This window comes from Embiotoca jacksoni, unplaced genomic scaffold (genome assembly GCF_022577435.1).
Source record: "Embiotoca jacksoni isolate LCO1_2020_lvr unplaced genomic scaffold, fEmbJac1.0.p SCAF_33, whole genome shotgun sequence".
NCBI classification, from domain to species: domain Eukaryota; kingdom Metazoa; phylum Chordata; class Actinopteri; family Embiotocidae; genus Embiotoca; species Embiotoca jacksoni.
The window spans coordinates 4036426-4053003 of record NW_027185385.1 but is presented as its reverse complement, the minus strand read 5'-3'; the positions used below and the strand labels follow the sequence as shown (position 1 = coordinate 4053003).

The 16578-nt window shown below is 37.5% G+C and overlaps 2 protein-coding genes across 2 annotated transcripts in view; both read left to right on the top strand.

Annotated features, from left to right (window-relative positions):
- LOC138207643 (uncharacterized) overlaps nucleotides 1-9589 on the top strand; it is a 34126-nt gene extending 24537 nt beyond the window's left edge. The window contains exons 4-7 of the mRNA XM_069165020.1: nucleotides 3668-3799; nucleotides 3914-4074; nucleotides 4453-4750; nucleotides 9413-9589. Coding sequence (XP_069021121.1) covers nucleotides 3668-3799; nucleotides 3914-4074; nucleotides 4453-4750; nucleotides 9413-9589 — 768 coding nt within the window. The remainder of the gene's footprint in view (nucleotides 1-3667; nucleotides 3800-3913; nucleotides 4075-4452; nucleotides 4751-9412) is intronic.
- Nucleotides 9590-11080: 1491 nt separating this feature from the next.
- Nucleotides 11081-14680, top strand: LOC138207701 (jhy protein homolog). Its single transcript, XM_069165138.1, has 2 exons — nucleotides 11081-11228; nucleotides 12377-14680. The coding sequence occupies exons 1-2, from the start codon at nucleotides 11109-11111 to the stop codon at nucleotides 12584-12586; spliced, it is 330 nt and encodes a 109-aa protein (XP_069021239.1). The 5' UTR covers nucleotides 11081-11108; the 3' UTR covers nucleotides 12587-14680.
- The last annotated feature ends 1898 nt before the right edge of the window (nucleotides 14681-16578 follow it).

The following is a 16578-nucleotide window of genomic DNA, read 5'->3' as shown; positions in this document are numbered from 1 at the left end:
ACAATTTGAACTAGCCTAATGCAGCTCATTTGATCCCAATAACATGTTCCAATCTCTGTAATATAATCTTGTGATTAATTGCATGTCAAATGCAGCACGGAGGTCTACCTGAGTCCATTGAGAGGCTTGAAGATTATTTGTAATCAGTGCTGTTTCTATGCTATGATATACTCTAAAGCCTGACTGAAAAACTTCAAACAGACATTCCTCTGCAAATGGTCACATACTTGATTTGCAACAACTTTTTCAAGGATTTTAGAAACAAAGGATCGGTTGGAAACCTGTCTACAGTTATCTAAAACATTGTACACATAGTATAATATAGTTACCCTCAGTAATAGGTTATGATAATGTAATATTGAATATCAGAAACATCATAGTAATCCTGAAACAATTTATTATTAAAATATATATATATTTTTTTAAAGCTGCTTCCTCCCACTCGTCATTATCTCCTTGCAAAGAAGGCAATATTCTATGAACAAATTACATATGTTTCACAAATCAGTGAGTTCAGACATACAAGTTGTTAGGCCCTTATGAAATAGCCATTTTGGTCTTTTCAGGAGAACAGCCATCTGACGGTAACTTGTGGTAATTAGACGTGTTATTAAATGTACACAATTTCCTAATGCACCAAATATTTAGTCCAGCCAATTGGCAGACGGGCGGTAGCAATGATTGGCTACATCGGGGCTTGGGTCTCCTTTGATAAAGACAGAAGTACGAGATCAATCTTCTGCTATTGCACTCAGCCCTCAGAGTCCCTTGTCCTCTAGCAGGCCCTCACTTCAAAGCCAGGGGAACATAATGTACAATCTTTTAATAGCTTTAGACCAAAGCTCTGGGGAGCTCTGTGCCACTGTATACCCTGCCTCAGTCTAAACACCTAATCAAGATTACCTGGGCTGGCCACAATAGCAGCTAAATGCAATTCAAGATCCACAGCCTCTTTGAAGTCTTCATTGCGAAAAGCAGATGTTTCTCGGGTACAGGAGGTAATACAGCAAGCTGCAACTGCCAGACTTTGTTGTGATTTCGTCTTGCAGAGAAGCAATTACGGGCCTCCCAATTTAGAAGAAAAGATATTACACAGCTTACCGTGCTCAAAATGCAATACATACTTGATCATTTGTTCCAACTGATTGGGAGTTTTATAATGGCTAACAAAAGGCAATGTCAGGGGGAATGAGTAAAAAACATGTTTGTGTGTGTTAGTGTGTACACTGCCGAACATACAGCTGTCACTGACACCTGCTCTTGATGTTCAACCAACTGCTCTGTGCTTGTTTATCATCTGTAATAGAACCCAAATGTCTAAAGGTGTCTGGTGTCTGGTGTTCATGTGTGTTTCAGTTAATTACCAATAGCCTAACAATTTGCCTAAAGGTGGAGACAAAGCTAATTTTAGACAATATCTAAATGGATTGAATGCACTTATTTGAGGTTACCTGGAGGACAGTATCTGCCAGATGGCTGTAACGTAAGGTTAAGAAAGGACCACAGCTTATATGTAGCTTACATATTGAAGCAAAATAATGTTTGTCTTACATTTTTCTGTGCTTGCAGCTTAATCTTGGGCAATCAGATCTGAGATGCAATCACAAACACACTATTGATGGATATGTTTCAACTGGATCCACTAATTTATCATGACCTTCACCTATTCATGCTCACAGAATCAGTGGCATTCAGTGAAAAAGTCTTCAGCATGTCAATATCATTGATTCACTCAGATGGCCCTCTCTCACTCAGGGGAGTCCTGAAGTTAACTAAATGATTTTCATTACAGTGTTAACACAACGTATTTCTACGCTTCAAACGGGTACATTAGCAACAACTGAAACAGTAAATTGATGTAATATTATGTGGTCGATGAAGGCAGGCATCGATAGTATGAATGCAGTATTGATAGCCCTGAGTTGGTTTTAAGGGGATTTAAGTGAAGGCTTTGGTTCCAGACGATAAAAATGTAACGGAAATTAGTTTCTGCATTCATCTGTATGAGCATGTTACTTTCTGTTTGGTTATTTGTGTCTGCCTAAAGGTGCATGTGGAAGTGCTTTCACACCTACCTTGTTTGGTCCAGACCTTCAGACTTTTCAGTTTGGTCTAAAATAGCAAGTATAAAAGGTTTCTTGGACCACCGACTAGACCAAAGGACCAAAATTTGGTTTAACCAAAAGAGGTAGTCTCAATCCAGATCAAACTGCACCATGACTAAGTTCATTTGTAGTGTGGAAACACTTTTTGGATGGTTCTGACTATCGGACAAATTTCAGGAAATTGAGGCCGCGTACCTTTTCTCATTAAACAATAGAAAAAGTAAAAGAACCAGAAGAGAAGTAAAAATGAGCCACAGTAGTCCACAGGGAGAGAAGGAGAGTTTTTAACTGTAACTTGGTCTGATGAAGAAATGAAAACTGAGCTTGAAAAATGCATAAAAATGCAGAAACCTATGATCTGTTTTCACAGAGGAAAATCAATGTTGGTCATCACACCATAATAATTGTAATAATATACAATATAATATATTATAATTTAAATTATAGTAATGATAATTTGTTCATTTCTTTTTCTTAATTCAAACGGAAAAAGTCCAAAAGATCTGGATGGAAATCTGCAGACGCTAGATGTACAGTGTCAAAAAAAAACAATCAGTGTTAAGTATAGGGACACAAATATGTCATACAAATTTATTTTGTGTGCTTGCAAAATTGCAAGATGAAAGGAAAGGGAACTGGATCAAATGTATAGAATGTAACAAAAAAAATAGCCCAGACAATGGTATAAAGATGTAGTAAAATTGAGTTTGTCTCGAGACGCTCTGTGTGTGTAAGCTTCATTGTGTTAATTCTACCGTGGGCTACCGAGCTGCTGCACAGTAGAAACACTATCACCCTGTACTGTATACTTTATCAAATATGGACACAGTCACTGATGGCATGGGACTTGCTAGAAAGGATTTTTAAAACTTAAAAGAGGAGTCAAAGTGAAAAAGGAAAGGATTGGAAAAATATGATTAATTTAAGCACTTCAGCAGCCACATTAATGCTGCCAATCAGAGTTTTTTGCCGCCTGGAATTGGCAAAGCCGATTAATGCTAAATCAGCAGGATTAGATGCGTGAGACACATTCACTCACTCAGCTTCCTGCTCAATATTTTGGGCAGATCTCACAAAGAGCCCTTCTTACCCTTCTTAAAACATTGTGCCTCTTAACTTAGAGTTCATGCTTGCCTGTTGTTGTTTGTGTGGTGTAAATGGGTTGATTCAGAGTTGATGCTTTGTCTTACACACCACCTTCAGAAAAAGGCCAAGCTATACTTTACAAGTTAGCATATCTGACAGATTTGTAGAGGAGTTGGAAGTATAAATGTATTGCAACACTATATTAAAAGGTTGTTTGCAGGCATTCAAATAGTGTATTCCAGTTGAGTATGAGTATCTGTATCTGTGTACAGATATTAACTGCCTGGTTTGAGTTTGGAATACAGGTTTTTAAGATTTGAATGCTAGCTTGAACTACGCCTGTTTGTTTGTTTTGGGTTAGTGAATTAACACCTCTGTATACTGTGTGAATGATTTAAAGCAATCCTCGTCAGATTATTTACAGTTGTACCTTATGCTGTAAATGTTATTCTCATAATGATGATCTTACCCCCTAGGTCACTCAGATCAGCAAAGGGAAGAAAGCCCAGCAGAATAAATACCTCAACCCCTCTCAACAGGAGCCGCCTCTTGCCCTGGGGGTCAAAGCTGAACATGGAGACTGTAGGAGCACCCCAATAGCAAAACCAGTCAGTATGACTCCGCTAAAATCCCAGAAGACAGCTTCATCACAGCCTTTGCCTCCTACAATTCACCTCAACATCCACGTCAATACTCCATCACATCTCCTTCCACTATTCCAGCAGACAAGCCCGGATGCCATCATCAAGTTCTCTGCCTCTGAAGTTGCCATGCCCCCGGGGTACCAACAAACCAATCCAAGAAGGTCCACCCACATATCTTGGGATGGGCTAAATACACAATATCACCAACAACAACTGGACAGTACTGAACAATGGCAAAGGTAAAGTATGTTTTAACATTTAATACTAAAGATGAGAAAGATATTGATTTTTAGGAGCTCAGGAGAATTGGATCCCTGTGGCATCAAATATTGGCAGTAATAAAGAAAAAATTAAAACAAAAAACAAGCATTGGACAAACTACATGTAATCAATGGAATAATGTGACAAATGACAGCAAATTTGTGGTCTCTAAAAAGACAGCATCTGGACTGACAGAGGAAATGCCACCATTTGTCTTATGAAAATTGATAAAACTAAGCATATTTGGTATTTAAAAAAAAGTAATATCATTGTATGATATGAAGAATACTTTATGTCTCATAATACATTGTCATGGTACACTTCATTATTAATACACCAATAATTTTGTGTTTCAGGACAACTGCATTACAGCGTCCTTTGTCCTGTGAAGAGGAGGACCAGAAGTGGAGTCCAAATGAGGTTTACATGAGGCAATTTGTGCATGACCTCACCAGGACATCCACCACAGCTTCATCACAGGGCTCAGGCTTCAACACAGTTCTGCCCCCAATTGGAAATCAAATAACAGGAAAAAGGCCTGAACTGAGACACGGTCGGAATGTGAACACAGCGTACCGAATGCATAGAAGCAAAATTGCAGGCCTGGTTCAGGTGGAGAAACAGGAGCAGATGAGGGCAAGAGTCACTTACAAGGTTAGTGTCTGCCAGTTTTATCTATCCCAGAAAGAGAGAATACTGCCAGTTTACTTGGTTTTCCTCTGCTGTAAAGTACTTATATTCATCAGAACATTGTATGTCTGAAACAATTGGTGTGACATCCAGATTAGATAGAGGACATACAATGCAGTGTCTAAAAAAGTTTGGACACTGTGTAAAATGTAAATAAAAACAGAATGTGACGAGGATTTCCAGCAACAACGCTTCAAAAAAGTTGGGATATTGAAAACAAGAGACTAGAAAGGTTGTGTAATGCTAAAAAAAACCAAAAAAAAACCAAAAAAAAACCACATGGTAAAATATATCTCACAACTAATTAGATAAATTAGTAACAGATCAGTAACATGTATGTGTATAAAAAAAAAAAGCATTCCATAGAAGTAGAGTCTCTCAGCAGTGAAGAGGGGTTCAATAATGATCTTCAATGTCAAATTGAAGAATTTGTAGAATTTATCATCTCCTATGTAGTAGATGATGAATTCCACACATTAGAAGAAGAGTGCTGGAAGAATGCTGAGAAGTAAGCATAAGTTAATTACGCACACTTAAAGCTCCAGCCGCTTTGAGTTTGCTTAATTTACTTTCCAATCATTAATTGAATGGCCTAAGCTGCAATGTGCAACTTCCCCTGACCTTTTGTGTGTAAATGATGCAGTGCCACACTGCGTGGCCTGGATGAAAAAGCTTTTAAATTGTCCCCCTTTATGTGTGCTTTGATTGAAATACATTTGTAGTTAACCCGAGCGCCTTTAATATTTTATGGCTGAGATTGTCTACAGTGTCATGACTTGTGGCAACTGCCTGATTCTCATTCACTTCAATAGACTTCAATAAGCTTTATGTGATTAACTGAATCAGAATGAAAAAGAATCCTGTTTTAATTGTTTTTAATTAGTAGGTCTTCCACCAAACCTGTGGGATTTTGGATATGTCTGTTCATGTGCTCTTTTGTCCACATAAATAGCCCTGCACCGGCACTTAGACCTTGTTTGTAGGCGCCAGTTCGCTTCAAAATTTACACCGAAATTATGCTGCATCAGCACAGCTTTACCGGCACCCCCCCTGCTGCACCTATCTCAGTGGAGCCTATTCACGTTGATCCACAAAAATTGCAACTCAGCGCAAGTATAGAAAAAAAATCCTCTTGGCAAAATGCCAATGCTTCTGAGTTTGTGCTGCACCAGGTACAAAAATAGGGCCTACTGTTTTTATAGTGGCTTAAATTGGTCTCAGTTAAAATATATGGTCCCAAATCAACACAAGAACTTGTTCACTCGAATCATTAAAAAATAATCCTATATGTAGCCCTTCTTAGTGGTTGTAAAAGGTGGAACATATTTAGGCTGCAAACGGCTTCAAACTGTTGTGTCACAAACATTTAAATTGAGTGTGAATAGCTTGGTTTTAATGCTGGATAATCATGTATACTGAAAAAGTTTACAAAAGGACCAAATGTGGCCTTTTCTGTAATTTATTCATTTGTCAACATTTTAAACTGTGTTTAAATAGGGTTCAGTGGTCAAATGTAAATTAGAAATATAAGAGCACATTATACAGTTCCACCTCATAAAAGTGTCACATGAATTCTTGAATTGAGTGGCATTCCCCTTTAATCCCCATGCACACGAGAGGTTACACAAATAAATGCCCCTTTGAAGTCCCAAATAATCCCCTCAACTGTCATGTAGAGATTTCCTAATCCAACATGAGTGTTCTGGTGACTAAGGGCACAAAACATCAGGTTGTCTAGCTCCACTAAGATACACATAATTGCTATCACATGATGACTATATACACCACTGAGCTGCAGGATCTGAAAAGCCATTTGAAGATGTGTCAGAGGATAAAGTGATTAGAAGAGAGAGTCTGTGAAGCATAGGGCCACTAAAGACACCCATTTACATTTTAATGATCCAGCTGTTGTTGTTGTTGTCCTGGTTTGTTAGGCTGTCCTGCACAGGTAAGTCCTCAGTAGAAAGTGACTCAGCTATCCTCTTGTTTCCTCTGTGCTCACATAAACTATAGCCATAAACCATATAACCATAAACTTATAACCATATAAATCTAACGATTTTGTGTTGTGTCTTAAAAGGTACTTTGTTTCATGTGTCAAACTCAGTACTTTTCAACAGTTTCTGAATCACTGCAAGATAGTTAAATGCCAATAACTGTTGAAAGAAAACTTTACGCTGCGTTCGTACAGTAGTGAAACTAACCAGAACACAACACGGCATACTTTAAAATAAAGTATGTCTTTTTGGGATTGTGCTGTAAATGCCCCAATACATAAATATTATCTTCAAGGCTCACTTGGTAGTCACAAGATTTTAAATCGTTGGCTATGCTTTTTGACAATTCATACACTGCACACCCAAAATATTCCCAATAGAATTAGGATGCCAATTACTGGCAAAGAGGAAAAATTAAATGATAACAGACAGATTTATTATATAATATAATTTGTCATATTAATGGTACGTATTTTGTGAAAGACAGAACCATTTATTTTGGAAACAGCCAAAAGTACTGTCTAGCTTTCAACAACCAACAAGCTAGGTTGCCGGTGAGTTAGGCGGACCAAAGATAAGACAGAAAGTATGATTAAGTGCTTAGGGTTGTATGAAAACTGGAGCCTTCACATTGTCCTCCTGTGGTGCCCACCACTCTCCACTCCTTGACCTCTCATCTCTTTTACAATGCTCGCCATCATGTCTGACAAGATTACCGGCTCAATTTGTAAAGCAGCTGTGCCTAGGCATAAAAGTTGAAGAGCGTGACTTAGGGGTTGGAGAAAGAGAGGTACGGGCTTGGAAAGAAAGGTACCCTGTTGTGCCTATCGCCAAAGGCTGAAGCAAACTGAAATCCTCTTTCCAAAAAGCAGCCACAACAATCTGAAGTGATTAGCCTTATAACCCTTCTGTCTGGGGCATCTTGTAGTCTACATGCACATATGTATACGTAGTTTCTCTCTCTCTCTCTCTCTCATGCACACACACACACACACACACACACACACACACACACACACACACACACACACACACACACACACACACACACACACACACACACACACACAAACTACCATCAACATCACCACCATACGTGCAAAGGAATGGCTTCAGTGCATCCTTTCTGTCTGTCTGTATAACTTGACACTTCATCTTAACATGTCCATGAAAAAAATACTTCCATTTCATATGAGAGCAGAATGATAAAACAATGTTTAATATATGGTGTATGATGCCAAGGCAAAATCCCTAAAATGCTGACACATTGCAATAAACAAAATACAATGTCACTGTAGCATACATCAATACTGTACAGTATACTGTGACGGCAGCAGTGAAAACCTTCATATTGCTGCACATTTTCTCGCACACTCTTATATAACAGTGTAGTTTACTGAGTATGTTTTGTTTTTCCCTGTTTCTGCAAAGTAGTGAAACGGTCAAAATAAAAAGAAGGTAGTGTTACAAAATACAACCCCATTTCCCCCAAATTAGGAGGCTGTGTTAAATGTAAATTAATACAGAATACAGAAAGATTTGCAAATCACGTAAGCCCATATTCAATTAAAAATAGACCAAAGACTACATATCAAATGCTGAAACTGAGAAATTGTAATTGTTTTGTGAAAAATATATGCTCACTTTGAATTTCATACCAGCAACACGTCTCAAAAATGTTGGGACAGGAGCAATGAAAGACTGGAAAAGTTGTGTTAATGCTAAAAAAAAAAAAAAAAACACCTTGTGAAACATCTTACAACTAATTAGATTGATTAGAAAAAGGTCTATGACGTGATTAGGTATATATAAAAAAAAGAACATCCTAGAAACGCAGAGTCTCAGCAGTGAAGATGGGGAGAGGTTTACCACTGTGAAAGACTGTGAGGTAAAATAGTGCAACAATTTAATAATAATATTCCTCAACGTGAAATTGTGAACAATTTGGGGATTTCATCATCTACGGTACATCATGTCATTAAAAGAGTCAGAGAATCCGGCGGGACAAGGCTGAAAAACAATATTGGATGGCCGTGATCTTTGGGCACTGCATTAAAACCAGCCAGAATTTTGTAGTGGAAATCTCTGCATGGGCACAGAAACACTTCATAGTTCATTGCTGCATCCACAAATGCATGCAAAGAATAAACTATGTATATATATATAGGCTGTGTTAAATGTAAATTATATAACAGTGTAGTTCACTGAGTATGTTTTAGTATTGAATATATATATACACATATAGTTGCCTGATCTGAGGGCACTGCTGCTTTCTGTGGGCCCGAGCTCATTTAAGATGGACTGAGACAAAGTGGAAAACTGTTCTGTGGTCTGACTAATTTAACATTTTTTATTATTTTAAAAAAATCAAAGATGCTGCATCCTTCAGGCTAAAAAGGAAAAGGACCATCAGGCTGGTTATCAGCGCACAGTTGAAAAGCCAACATCTGTGACGGTATAGGGGTGCATTAGTGCACATGGCATAGCTGGCTTGAATGATACAGGTCTGGGTGCTAAACTGGCCTGCCTTCAGTCCAGACCAGACACCCATTTAAAAAATACAACAAAACTCTTCACACTCTTTCGCTCTCTTCCTCTCTATGTCTCTCTCTTTCTGTCTCTCACTTAGGCACACAGTCTGAAAGACTACAAGCAGCTGAAGTCAGATGTAAAACTGCAAGGCCTTGGTCGTGACTACACAGCAATTGAAAATACAGTAAGTATTTGCCTCTATTGTCAGTCGGTGACATATCAGCTGAAAAAGTCATTCACCCGTAGACCTACACCACCAAGTTTTGTTGTGTGAGTTCATTCATCCAGAAACAGCATGATAGATTAGATTGTCGTAGGATAATGCATAAGCAGGCTTGTCAATTTGCTCTTTAAATGGTTAACACAGCAGGGGGTTGTAAATACTTTGTGGGTATTGCTGAATTTGGTTACCCCGTTCTTCCTTTTCTTGGCTGATACTACTATACCCTATTTTTTTGAAGTGGAAAACTTTCAGAGCAATTTTTCACCCCACAATGGAAACTTAAACAACCACTCTAAAAACACAAATTTCCTGAGAAACAAAGTGGACCATAAAGGGGAGCTGATCAGATGTGTTGAATATAATTAAAACATAGTATTGGTAATTCAGGTGAGGGCTTTCTCAATGACATCAAGTATATTATTGATTTAGCAAGTATGGATCCAACAAAACTGCAACATGTGGAAGACAGAGAATGTCGGTGTAGCTAATCAAACATAAAAAGGTGTCAGTTGAAAAATCATGTAATAGGTATGTTGCATAGTTCCCTCAATGATAAACAGACTTTGACCATTGAGAAAGTTCTGTTGGTAAAACTAATCCAGACACACACAAATAAGTACAAGCACACAAATTCACACACGGCAGCCACACTGGACAATAGATAATATGTGTCTGCACTAAGAGACTACTTTATGTGGCTTTCTTTTCCTTTTCTCATCACGTGTACAAACGTGCGGACATTTTACCACCAGGAATGTTTGTCTGTAAAACAAACTGTATTGTTTTCTTTTTTACTTGCATGTATGCAACTTATAAGAAATGACAGTTATTCACAAATATGAGGCAGAAATCCATCTGTAAATTTCACATCATTCACAACATTTTTCTTATTATTATATTTGAGGCCGTTTCTGGCCTTTAATACATTTTGTGGCCCACAAATAAATGACACAGAAGAACACGATACAAAATTCACCCTGCATGATGTTATATTAACTATGCTATATAAAAAAAAAAATAACAAATATAAGATCAATTGTAAGCACTGATTCATGCAGACAAAAAAATATTAAACAGTCTTTGTGCCCTAAACCTTGATGTTAACAAGTGACCATCTTTCATTTCATCATTTAAAAGCTTCTAAGCCGTTGCAGATAAAATTACATTTACAAAGAAAAACAAAAGTACCCCTAAAAAGTTAAGTGCTCTTTCTGCTTCAATATCAAATTTGTTAATTAATTCCAGTTGTAAAAAGTGAGCATGTCTGGCCAATTTACACTAGACTGAGCCCTGAACATCGCCAGGGCCAAGCCTATTAGCGAATGATATGTGTAAATGTTGATAGGCTCACTGAACGGCTTGCTGTGTTTGGTTTTGTTGAGCTGCATGGAGAGGCTCTGCCCCCCCTGGCAGAGCCTCTCCATGCATACACAAAGAGATGGGAGAAAAGCCTTCAGGGAGAAATGGCTCAGTTAATTAAACTCCCCCCTTCCATAATCTGCTTCTGTTTCTCTCTCTCTCACACTCCCCCTCTCCCACCTCACCCCCTCACCATCATCATGCTGAGAAAATGGAACGACAGAAGCTGTATTCAAATGTGATCCACGAGCAGAACAAAAAGATAAGTAGGATTCCCTTTCCTCCCGCCAAGGACCCGGAAGGCAACAACAAGAAAGTTCCCAGGATGAAGGTGTGTTGTCTGTTTCTTTTTGAGTGTGTGCATGTTTGTGTATAAGTGTGAACATGTCTCTTTCAACATGTTTGTGTGGCTGTGATTATTAAAGCGAAAAAACCTGTGATGAAAAAAAAGACCAAAAAAAAGTTTTAACCTACACCTGTCTTACAAAACCTGTCTGGCAGGCTAATAATAAGTTATTTGGATTCATTGAGCATTACATGTTGATCCTGGGTAACTGGTGTCACGCCGATGGTTAGCTGTACATCATGATAAGTTACAGTCAGAAATCAGAACCCAAATCAAACCCACCCAAAAAATTATTGAATTATAAAATATTGAATTATGTAGACACATAACTAACATATTTAAAGCATTACTGCCAACTTTTGAAAAGAGAATGACATAAATAGATCATGGTTTTGTCCTCACAGTTTGTGTATTTAATAGTGAATTATTATTGTGAATGCATATAATCTACACAAAATATTATTGCAAAAAAAGAAAGACAGAAAGGAAGACTGCAGAGAAAGTGCAAATAAATGTTTGGCTTAATAAATCTAAAAATCAGAAAACCTAAAATCGTATCACTGTTTATTAGTAATAGAGAGCGCTTGTTTTTTGTATTGTCGTCATCAATTTATTTAGTTGTTTACACCGTTGTCTCATGTTTTGGTAGAGTTCAAAAGCAATATAATAAGTAGTTATGGTATTACTGTAAAAAATATAAAATCATTTCACAATTAGTTAAATCATCTGAAAAGACACTAGACTGCTACTATTCAATCCTTTGAACTTGATCTGATCTATGAAGGACGGCCAGGCTGTGTATCGCACTAATCTCACTTTGTGAGACAGTTTTCATGGGATTTTCTAGAAGTTCCAAAACGCGCAACAATATCAAATCAGCTAACGGTGATGCAGTCAACAACAGAATTTTGAACTATACATTATATAACATATACGTTGTTATATTTCTCTGCATCAGTTAAGTTCTGTAATTGGTGGTTATATCTTGGACTTTACTTTTGAAAAATACAGCAGTAACATTTTGGAAATGGGATTTCTGGAGGACCAAAACCATTTTTGACTGCAGCTCGTATATGGTAATGAAACTCACACTTAACATGTGTGGACATCTCTCTCTCTTTTTTTTGTTATAGGCCTTGGAATATGCCAAGACCATAGCCAAACCCCCTGTACAGTCCAAACCAAAACAGCAACAGAAACACCAGTCTGAAGGCTTCATTGACAACACTCCTTACCTGAGGGACTTGGATGTATCGCAGCTGGCTATCCTGGAACTCCTTAGAAAACGGCATGAAGAAGAAAAGCAGGCTGTGGCACTCTTTAGAAAAGTACATATTGTCTGAGGCGAGGTGCTATGGAACCCGTGCTATGTCCCTTGCATAGGATGGCATAGGACATAAAATGCTACTTCATCAAAATTTGACTTAGCATCCCATCAGCAAATTATTATTACACACATTTTCAAGAATTTTTCTAAATAGTCATAATAGATATGAAAGACTTTGAGTAATCTTTGAGGAGATTAGCTAGTGTCTGATCACTGAATTACTTTGCCGCATGAATAGATTGGCTGTTCTCTCATAACAAACAGACTGTAGGCCTTCAAATGTATGGTTATGCTACTTTGTAAAATAAGACATCCTGATAATGATAAAAAAAAAAAAATAATAAAAAAAAATCTATTGTAATACGTCTGTGGACAAGAAGACTATGAAACAAAATAAACAAACAAAAAAATGTTGTATGTACATGTATGTGTAAAATGGAAATGAAAACAGAATACAATGATTTATAAATCATGTAAACCAATATTTAATATCAAATACACTAAAGACAACATATCAAATGTTGAAACGGAGACATTTTATTGTTTTATGAAAAATATGTGCAACACATCCATAAAAAAAAGTTGGGACAGAGGCATGTTTACCACTGTTTTGCATCACTTCTTGTTCTAACAGCACTCTGTAAATGTATGGTAACTGACGAGACCAGTCTCTGGAGTTTTGGAAGTGAACTGTTGTCCCATTCTTGCCTGATGTAGGATTTCAGCTGCTCAACAGTTCACGGTCTTTGTCGTATTTTTCAATTCATGATGCTTTCAAATGTTTTCAATGGGTGACAGGTCTGGACTGCATGCAGACCAGTTTATCACACGGACTCTACTACTATGGAGCCATGCTGTTGGAATACGTGCAGAATGTGGTTTGGCATTGTTTTTACTGATATAAGCAAGAAATGCAAGAAACGTTGTCTGGATGGCAGCATACTGCTCCAAAACCTGTATATGTCATTCAACATTCATGGTTCCTTCCCAGAGGTGCAAGCTATCCATGCCGTGTATAATAATGTCTCCCTGTACCATCTTCAATGCTGGCGCTGATAATAAGCTGCATGGCCCCGCCCCTCTTTAGCTTGGAAGATGCAGCGTCCATGATTTCCAAATAGAATTTAAAATTGTTATTCTACAGACCACAGGACAGTTTTCCACTTCGCTTCAGTGCATCTTAAATGAGCTCGGGTCCAGAAGGCGTCTGTGTTTCTGGATCATGTTTCTATCTGGTTTCTTCTTTGCATGGTAGAGTTTTAACCTGCATTTGCGCCTGCAACGATGAACTGTGTTCACAGACGATGGTTTTCAAAAACGGTTCCGAGCTGATTCACTGATTTCCACGATAGAGTTGTGTCTATTTTTAATGCAGTGCCACCTGAGGGCTCATAAATCACGGTATCCAATGTTGTTTTTTGGCCTTGTCCCTGAGACTTCTCTGAGAGATTTCTCAAAATTCTCTGAATCTTTTAATGACGTTAAAAACCGTGGATGATGAAATCCCCAAATTCTTTGCAATTTTAGGTAAAGGAAAACTCTTTTAATTTTTGCACTTTTTGCCCACGCGGTCTATCACAGAGGGGTGAACCCCTCCCCATCTTCACTGCTGAGAGACTCTGCCTCTCTGGGATGTTCTTTTTATACTCAATAATGTTACTGATATTTATAGATTTTAACACAACATCCCAACTTTTTGGAAACGGGGTTGTACATTGCCCTACTAGATACTCTTTAAATAGGATTTTGTAACAGGTCATGTCACATTGTGACTTGTACATATATTGGGTTGTCAGCATTTTAGCCAAGTATAAAAAAAAGGAGCAGTTTTATTGCCTCTATAAGCTGCTCAGTGTACTCTCAGTGCCTTAGCATTATAATAAGGCCAAGTGGATCATTAATGTTGCACTTCTAACTCAGGTTGGGCACTGGATGATGATTTCTGGTTTATTTAAATGTCTAGTTTTCTCAAATGAACCACACCAAAATAAAAATATATAGGTTGTTTTTTTTTAAAATATTATTTGAAGTTTTTGTTTTATTCATTAATGCAGGAGTACTGTCAACAGGTTTACACAAAATAAAGATTTTGGATTGCTGCTTACTTCAATTAAGATTTTAGCTGTATGGAATGCTGAGTGGAACTGAGTCTCAAGCCAACACTTTAAAAGAATCAGTCTTCACTTCTTAATGTGTTCTTTCAAAGAATTTCTGAATGGCTTTTATCGTATTAAAGAGGCACCAACTATTGACATTAAAGGAGCTGCAGTTTAATGCACTTTGGGCTTCACCACTCAGCTGAAGCTGCCTAAAGTCGAAATTATAGTTCATCTCAGTGTTGCATTCTTTTTAATCAATACTGGTTTACAGTGAACTGATTTCATTTTAGAGTTTAATTTGGGTCGCTGATGGTCACAGCAGTGCGGTAACACTGGTAACACTGTTAAACTTAAGTAATCATGTTCAATTATATTCTCTCATTTTTGATCGAAACATCACATATCATATGCAGCTGCTGCCTGTAACTGAAATACTGTTGGATGTCAGAAACCCTTATTATAAAAGTATTTTTTTAGGAAAAAACTACAAACAGAAGAAATGAATGCACACTGTTTGACATGAGTGGATAAAGATGATTTGTCCAGGGTTGGGGTTCATCAGGGTTAGGGTTAGTACATCAGGTATTTCAAAATGGCAGAAATGAATCTTTGCATTAAAGGATGGCTATTGAATTCAAATTATGACACACATACAGTAAACGTTATCTTTTAAAGATTATAAACTTTTTATGCAATACATGCTTGATGTTTTAAATTGATTTTTGTTGTGGCACTTATAGGCAACATTATTGTATGTACAAATAAATCAGACAACTCAATTGTCCGAAAATATACTACATTAACAACATTAAACAATGTAACCAGGTGAGAGAAGAAACTCTGATAATGTGGTTAAAAAAACCCAATAAAACAGGGGTGAGTGTTTTTTGTATTTATTTCTCAATTACCTTGATTTACACTGTCGCAAATTGTGCCCAAATTAAGGATGATACTTTGAAGCTCACTTGATTTGGTCCTAGTCCCACCTTTTTGTTGCCATGTTCTAAGTAGTAACTCCATTCCAAGGTGAAACACTCTCAAGCAGCTCATTTTACTAATTGAACCCTCAGATCAATTTCAAAGCACTATTTACCTCTGTGCAATATTTTAATTAGATTATAGTCTCCATTTAACCCATCATGGACTCTTTGAAGCTCTGTGTTTTTAGTCTTAAGTCCTCAGATGCATGGTTGGAAACAAATGGCCGAGCCCTTTTTAATTTAATGAGAATCACTGCCTATCCAGAATGAGTCTCTTTGCATCCTTTTTTTGGTCCCACCTACTCATTTTTTGCCATTGAAATCCAGTTAATTGAAGGAGTCTTTCACTGCTATACATGAAGGGGGCCAAATTAGCATCCCTTTCTGCCCATTGGGAAGCTAAAGCAGACGCTGGATGCTTTGATGTGAGAAGCACACTTTCAGTAGGCGGCAAGCTTCCTGAAAATGAGCTGATGGCCCAGCTATTAAGTCCAAATGCAGATGCGTCCATGTGTTGCAAAATGCTTAATCTTTTAATTGATCACCTTCTGCGTGGCCTATTCTCATAATTTTTTTTCCAGCTGCTTGTTAATCAGAATCACATTTTGAAGATGACATAAATTGCTTTTCAAAAAGCAGGAAAGAAGGGTAAATTCAGCATGAAAAATGGGGGAGGATTTGCTTGTTATTGTGCAAATTCACAGTGATAATGGAGCATCTGATAAAACAATTTATTCCATGTAATGAGAGCTGTTTGAAGATTTTGAAATATCTATGGGTGGCTCATAATGCACATGATTCAGGAAAAGTGTTTATCAAATAAATACTTATTACCATTCTGCCCTCCATTTTTGTCAGTAGTAACAGTAGTTTGCTGGAGAGCTTGGTTAATTATTTATGGCTACAGTCACAGACATAAAGACTAAGTC

Excerpts from the sequence above, each read along its gene's own strand:
- LOC138207701 (XM_069165138.1), top strand. The coding sequence starts at position 11,109 with ATGGAACGACAGAAGCTGTATTCAAATGTGATCCACGAGCAGAACAAA. Across the intron at positions 11,229-12,376 it reads AGAAAGTTCCCAGGATGAAG|GCCTTGGAATATGCCAAGAC; the intron begins GTGTGTTGTCTG and ends TTTTTGTTATAG.